General features: G+C 38.3%; 1 protein-coding gene across 1 annotated transcript in view; it reads right to left on the bottom strand.

The window, feature by feature from the left end:
- The window catches only part of SCML4 (Scm polycomb group protein like 4), a 92,013-nt gene that overhangs the window by 65,440 nt on the left and 18,354 nt on the right, over positions 1-8,219 (bottom strand). Inside the window, exon 2 of the mRNA XM_069077435.1 lies at positions 5,448-5,580. Within this exon, the coding sequence (XP_068933536.1) occupies positions 5,448-5,580 (133 nt within the window). The remainder of the gene's footprint in view (positions 1-5,447; positions 5,581-8,219) is intronic.

Below are 8,219 nucleotides of genomic sequence, written 5' to 3'. Positions count from 1 at the left end.
CTCTCTCTCTCTCTCTCTCTCTCTCTCTCTCTCTCTCTCTCTCTCTCCTTCCCTCCCTCCCTCGCTTTTTGGAGGGGGAAGGCAGGGCAATTGGGGTTAAGTGACTTGCCTAAGGTCACATGGCTAGTAAGTATTAAGTGTCTGAGGCTGGATTTGAATTCAGGTCCTTCTGACTCCAAGGCAGGTGCTCTATTCACTGCACCACCTAGCCACCCCTAAAGACTATGTTCTTAAAATTAGCCCCTGAGCCTATAGCAGCTCCAGAGCAGGAGGTGGGCAGTGGATGGGATAAAAATGGTAAGAGTTCCATGACTGGACTCCTACCAACAATACTGTAAAAAGAAAGTTTAGACAGAGAGCACTCTAGTCAATCTACCCATTACAGAGAGTTTACCAGTAGAGAATATTGCTGAGATGAAAGTCAAGAATGGGAACTGGTTCTTTGAAAGGGGCCTCAAATAATTCTTTGAACATAGTATAGGGATAACAAGTGCAGGAAGTAGGAGGGGAGAAGGAAAAGAGAAGAGGGAGAATGGCAGAGAGAGGTAGTCCAGAGAGACTGTATATGTCCTACAGTATAAGCATCTAGAGAGAAGAATTATAATCCTTCTAGAATGGCACAACTAGGGGAGGGCATATGAAATTTTTCTCCAGGGTGTTGATTTTATAGGGTGCTAAAGAAACTGCAGAATTTTGTAACATATTAGAAAAAAGAATTAACTAAAACAGGAAGCTACCATATAGCCTATTTTTTCATGGCCCCTACCCAAAGGGAGCATGATTTCTTAGTTTACAGGCATGATTTTGTGCTACTTGCCCTAAGATGAGTCTTCTTGACTCCAGGCCTGGCATTTTATGCATTGCACTACATAGCTGCCCTGTGTTGAAAAAAAATGTTGTTCAGTTGCATCTGACTCTTTCTGACTCCATTTCAAGTTTCCTTGGCAAAGATACTGGAATTGTTTGCCATTTCCTTCTCTAGTGCATTAAAGGGAACAGATATTAAGTGACTTACCCAGTGTCACATAGTGAATAAGTGTCTGAGGCTGGATTTGAACTCAGGTCTTCTGACTCCAGGCCCCATCCTCTATCTACTGAATCACTTAGCTACCTCAGGTTGAAGCCTTATCTGTCTTCAACCACTGGAAAGAGCCAGAGGTTGTCTCTACAAACAGAACAAAGCTTTAGATGTCTTCTTAAGAAAAATGGTGGTGAGGTAAATACATTGCCAACTTGGAGTCAGGAAGACCTGTGTTCAAATCTAGCTTCAAATACTACTAGCTGTGAGACCCTGAGCAATTTACTTAATCTCTGTCTCAGTTTTATCATCAGTAAAATGGGGATAATAGCACCTTCCTCCCAGTGTTGTTGTGAGGATCAAATATGATAATATTTGTTTGTGCTTTACAAACCTTGAAGAGTTCTTATATAAAAACTAGCTATGATTGTTCTTGTTATTATTCACTTTTTGACATGCACAGCAAATACTGTCAGACCCCCATAACAGAAGACAATAAAATGAAAGCCACCTCTATACCTAGAAGGTTTCTGGCAAGTTTGAGCATATACCTCAAGGAAGCTAGGAGGCACCCACCAGTTTTCAATGGCTTATGGGGAATATAGCTAACATATATGATGAATTAATTAAGACTCAAGTGAACAAAACTAGAGCAATCTATACTATAACAGCAACATTCCCAAAATCTTTAACTTTAAAAGACTTAAGAACTTTGATCAACACAAGGATCAAACCAGGATTCCAAGAGACCAATGATAAAGAATGTTCCCTACCTCCAAAAGATGTAAAATAAGACATGTGCTTTTAGACATGGACAATATTGGAATTTGTTCTGCTAGACTATTTGTATTTGGTACAGGGATTTTATGCTATTCTATTGGGAGGTGGGAAGGAGAGAAAATAAATGCTTTTTAATTTAAAATAAAGTTATTATTTTTGAAAAAGAATGGGATTGATCACATAAATTACCTGGAATCTCCTTGTCTTTGAAAAGACATTAGCAAAAAAAAAAAGTGGAAAAAGACCTGAAATGGTCTGTTGATAGCAACTTCTTTCTAACTTAGTTTACCAAATCATAGATCTCAGGTTAGAAGGAATCTAAGAGGCAATTTAGTTCAATCCCCATATTTTCAGGATGGTAGTAAACATCAGAGGCAGGATTTGAAGGCAGGTCCTGTGTCTCCATAGCTTAAGCTGGTGCCTGGGGCACTAAGGGGTTAAATATCTTGTCTATTAAGATCATGCACCTAGTGCAAATCAGACATAAGAACTGACTCCAGATCCACTTGATTCCAAAGGTGACTCAATGACAATTATCTACCATTACCTTTCTCTAAGTCCATATGATAAATCTGTCTTACATATTACTTTATAATTTTCCATCTCTGAAGGGCCACCAGTAAGGAAAAATATGAAGTTGATAAGATGTTGTGGTCATGACTCCTTTTCTGTACTCTTTCTTCATTTGCAGTTTTTCTCTCCTTTTATCCAAACTTTTCAGGAAGTATTGTTTCCAACAAACAAATACTCCTCTTTTGAAGAAAACAATCTGAAAAGCTCACATGAATCTACTGATGAAAGAACTCTCTATCCCATAAAAACTGCTGGGAAAACTGAAAAACTGGCAGAAAATTGGTTTAGCACAGCATCTAGTACCATGTGCCATTAAATTAACTTCAAAGTGAATAAATGACCTAAATACACAGTATTCCTCTATTAGTTATATTTCTTTTATACTTATTTAATTTTATAAATTGTGGAAAATACACTTTACTTTTAATTTTGTTTTCTGGAAGACACTTTCTCAGACCAGTGAACTGGTAAAGGAGATTCCCCCTGATTTGGCTACCTCAGTGACCTGATTTATACGCATTAGACTTCTTTGGTGGGGTCACATCAAAACTGTGATGCATGAAACAAAATTTCATTCTGGATGATCTTAAAGCTAAACTACTGATGCAATTGTTTCAGTCACTGAGCAGCAGCCAAAGAAAGTTTTTACAAAGTTCAAAAATCAGTTAGCACAACATATAGCACAAGATGGTGGTTATGGTGAATTTTAATGAGAAACATTAATCTAAAAATTGAAATAACTTTTGAAGGTGATTTTTTTGTATGTAGTATTTAGACTGCAGTTCTTAAAGTTTAAAATGCACTAAGACTTTTGGGACATTCTATATAAATAGTCACAGCCTTTTTCCTTTTTTTCTTTCTGTCTTCCTTTTTTTCTTAAAGAGGATATACCATTCACAACTATTACTGGTAGAATAATTATTAACCAAAGGAAGTGTAGAGTTTATCTTAAAAGAAAAGATAAATAACTTTGACTTACAAAAGTTAAAAAGCTTTTGCACAAATAAAACAATACAGCTTTGTATCAAATATCATTCATAAAACTCTGGTCTCCAAGATATATAAGGAATTGATACAAATATTGGTCAAGAGCCAATAGATGAGTAGTCAAAAAATAGTTTTGTAAACTATGAACAACCATATTTTGATTTGATGATTTTGAATGATCAAAATAACTAGTAAAGAAATGCAAATTAAATCAACTCTGATATCTTGCCTCACATTCTTCACATTGTAAATGACAAATGTTGAAGGAGCTATGGGAAGATAGATACACTAATACACTGTTAGTGAATCTGTGAATTGGAAAATAATTTGGAAAGGAAAATGACTAAATTGTTCACCCACTTTGATCCAAAGTTCCCACTACTGTTTGTTCCCAACAACAAAATATTCATTGCACCACTTTCTGTAATAGCAAAACACTGGAAACAAAATAGATTTCTATTAATTGGAGAATGGCTAAAGAAACATAAGTATAATGGAATAGTATTTAAATTATAAGGAATGATGAATATGAGTAATTTAGAGAAACATGGGAAGATATACATTAACTTCAGAGTGAAGAAATCAGAAACAAGGGAATGATATATCCAGTAACTAATAATGTAAATTAAAGTAACACTAAAATTAAGCCTAAACTGATCATTATAATGGCCAATTATATAACCATATGTAGTTATAAATTATCAGAGTTATCACTAGAGAAGAAATGAGGAAGCATCTTCCTTCTTTCAAGGTAAAAAGGTGGGAGACTACAGGTACAGAATGGTACATACATAGTCAGAAGTGTTCACTGTGTCAGTAGGATTTACTTAACTATCTTTGTTTCACAGGAAGTATAATTCTGGGGTTTGGGTGAGGAAGAGGACAATGTAGTATATCTAGAAATGACTGTAATAGTAACACAAAAGGCATCAATAATTTTTGCTTACAAAAGGAAAAAAAACTCACACTAAGGACTTAGGGGCTTGTATTTATGCAGTACTAGGTCTGTTTTCAGGTTTTAAAAGATCAATACAAATTAATTAATTCCTGATAATAGAATTTTCAGCATTAATTGGGGAGCTATTTGAGAGTAGGGTCTTCCTAGGTAATATAACATTATAGGTTCATAAGATAATATTTGATTAAGAGCCTGAAGGGAACTTAGAAGCCATCTGGTCCAAATCTCTCATGTTAAGCATGAGAAAACTTGGGTTGACTTAGCTAAGATCATACTAGTAGAAAGAATCAAAGGCAAAATTTGAACCTAGTCCTATGCCTCCAAAGGAAGGGTTCTTTTCACTATACCATGCAGTTTCTCAAGCCTTTATCTTTGCATCTCTCTAGTATCTAGCACATAGCAGACATTCAATAGATACATACATTTAGAATGAGTGACTGACTGAATTGGGTCACTTTACATTTATGTTTGATCCCTTTTCTAGATTTGATTTCATATGAAATCTATCCTGGTTAGAGTATACCCCAACTACCTAACTTCAGGACTGGCGGCAGAGAGATGGGTTTGCAAAAAGAGACAATACTAGGAAATTAAAAATATGAATGAGGGGCGGCTAGGTGGCGCAACAAATAGAGCATCAGCCTTGGAGTCAGGAGGACTTGAGTTCAAATCGGGGCTCAGACACTTAACACTTACTAGCCCTGTGACCTCGGGCAAGTCACTTAACCCCAATTGCTCTGCCCTTCCCCCTCCAAAAACCAAAAAAGAAAACAAAAAAAATATGAATGCACATAAGATGACAGTGATGTTTTAATGATGAACTTTCTTAGTATTGGATCAAAGAAGCAAAACAGGACTTTCTTTCCATGCTCCTGCCTACCTTCCTTCCCCCATTAAAGAGTACATCAGGGCCATCGTTGCTCATTGAAAACGCAAAAAAGAATATTTCAAACCTCAAGACCGCAGAGCTCGATATTTCTGGTCCTTATAGATTTCACTTGGCTTACAGAGATAACCACCTCGTCAGTCACATAGATATCCAATGATGCCCGTGGAGCAAACTGTCGTTAGTTAAGGAACTAACTCCCTGCCCTCCAACGCACCCATTTTTGTTAAGTTCCGCGTACTTACCTGTGAGAGCCTGCGCTGCTGCTGCCGAGCTGGGTATGGCGGCCGCATCCTGGGGGATGGAGCTGACATCTGGCTCCGGTGTGCTTCGCGGAGGAGAGATTGCTAAAGGAGTCATTAGAACACGAGACTTCAGCTGCAAGATATAACCAATTTGGTGAATGAAAACCTAGAGGGCATCATTTCCTCGTCTCCCCGAATACTTCCCTGTTAGCAAATTCTAGTGTATCCCCCTGCCTTCCTTTCCTCTCCCCTCCACAGTGTGTGAAGTACGACAGAGGGTCACTGACCGATGCGTCCTGAGGGCAGGTGTGGACCTGTGCGTGAAGTGGCGTTATGTGTCAACAGCGATAGGATAGCCCAATGGGATCTGCAGCCCCCATCAAGGATACAAACATGATAGGCATGGTCAGCTTTTGTGTACATCCTTCGGGATCATAGAATCTCACAGACAGAAAGGGGCCAGCCAGTCCATCCTTGCCCTGAATGCAATCCCTCTCTACAGACAAGAATAACTGGCATTAATATGGCATTTTAAGGCTTGTAAAATGTGTTATCTCATTTGATCCTCACAACAACCCCATGAGGTAGATGCTGTTATCTCCATTTTTATGGATGTGAGGAAATTGACATTAGGGGAGGTTATAACTGATATTTCTGAAGTCACACAGCTAGTGAGCATGAGGCAGCATTTGAACTCAGATCTTCCGGATTCCAAGTCTAGCCCTCTTTTCACCATCACCTCCAGCTTTTTGTTTAAAGGCTTCCAAGGTGGAATCACCCACCTAGCTGCCACTGTACTTTTGGACAGCTTTTATTATTAGGAATTTTGTCCTCACATTAAGTCTATATTCATGCAATTTCCACCCATCGCTGTGGCAAGCGTTGCCTTTAGGACAAGCTGAACTCCTCTAATTCCTCCCCACATGACAGTTCTTTGATCACTTAAAGACTGCATTCATGTTTCCCCTAAGTCTTTTTTTCTCCAGACTCTACATCCTCAGTCCTTTTAACCAACCCTCATGTGGAAAAACTTAAGGCTCTTCACCAACTTGGTGCCCTCTATCCTTCCTAAAATGTGGTGCAGAGAATTGGAACACATTTTTCCAGATGTGGTCTGAGCAGGGCAGAGTAGTTATTTCTGAAAGCCATGCTTCTCTTCAAAATAGACTAAGATTATAATTAGATTCCTTGGTTGCTATAGGACACAATGGACTCATATTAATTAAACTTACAGTTTGCTCATACTCTCAGATCTTTTTCAGATGATCTGATGTCTAGTCAAGCTTCCTCCATCTTGTACATATAAGGCTGATTTTTCAGACCTAAGTTTTATGACATTATGCAGGGTGTCCCAAAAGTCTTAGTGCAGCTGGACACTTTAATAGCTTAAGACCACCCTAAAACTTCCAGGACATTGTATATAGAGACATCTGGGTGGCACAGTGGATAAATCGCTGGGCCCAGAGTTAGAAATCCCTGAATTCAAATCCACACTCAGGTACTAACTAGCTATGTAACCCCGGGCAAGTCACTTAACCTCTGTCTGCTTCAGTTTCCCTCAACTGTAAAATGGGGAAACAATAGCACCCACCTCCCAGGGTGATTGTGAGGATCAAATGGGATAATATTTTTTAAGTCCTTAGCACAGTGCCTGGCATATAATAGGTACATGTTCTCTTCCTTCCCATGCATCCCTATTAAATGCCATTTTATTAAGATAAGGCCCAATATTCTAGCCCATCAAGATCTTTTGAAATGTTAACTTTCATCTATATCATTGGCAAGTTCGACAAGCATTTCTTCTACATTCTTATCTAAGGTCATTGATTTTTTAAAATGTTAAACAACAGAGAACCAGGCACAGATCCACGGGGTAGTCCACTCAAGAGCTTCCAAACTGGCATATAGTCCTATAGATCTAATCATTCAAACAAACAGTTCCAAGTCTGCCTAACTGAACTATTGTTAGTTCACTTTCTTTTCCACAGTAGCAAGAGAGACTTGGGGAAATTCTTTGCTAAAATCTCAGGAAACTGAAATTATGGCACTCCTCAAATCTGTCTGTCTAGACACCCCATTTAAGAAAAAGGAAATGGGGTCAATACGTCACCTATTCTCAACCTTGGTCCTTTGGGATCACAGCTTCCTTTTCTGTATGGTCATTAACCATAATAAGGCATTTTAGAATTTTTCAAAGAACCAAAGTGAAAATCACTAACATTGTTTATAAGCACCATCCTCTTTGCTCTCTTGAAGACTGGGAGAATATTTTGCCTTCCTTCCATGCTGCAATATCTTTCTCCCTCTCCATAGCACTTCAGAGGTCACTGACAATGGCTCAGTAATCATAACTGCCAATTCTTTTGGTGCCTGAGGTTACTACTGGGCCAGGTAATTTGAATTCATCAATTTTATTATCTCCTTATTTATCTGGAGGATAACTGAAAGAAGGTACACAATTCCAGGTGCCTGTCTAAGGCTTCCCATTACATTTGGTGATGTTCTAAGTAATAGATGGGAGTTAAGACACCTTGGTTCTCATCCTGGTTCTAGCACTTTAACTTGGAAATTTTCTAAGTGACAAGCCACCTTACAATTCTGGGTCTTTTTTCCCCTCATTTGTAAAATTAGAAATTTTATTAGATGACCATTAGATGATCCCATTAGGCTCAAGCAAACTATAGTGTCATCCAAACCCTGTAGTCACCAAGACCAATCATGGCCATGGTTTCATATAAATTAGTCTGCAAGTCCTCAGTTATAGAGGACTAC

Source organism: Petaurus breviceps, unplaced genomic scaffold, assembly GCF_028583685.1.
Source record: "Petaurus breviceps papuanus isolate PSGF00001 unplaced genomic scaffold, PetGlider_PUasm1.0 90977, whole genome shotgun sequence".
NCBI lineage: Eukaryota > Metazoa > Chordata > Mammalia > Diprotodontia > Petauridae > Petaurus > Petaurus breviceps.
The sequence above is the reverse complement of the archived record's forward strand: the minus strand, read 5'-3'. Positions and strand labels throughout refer to the sequence as shown.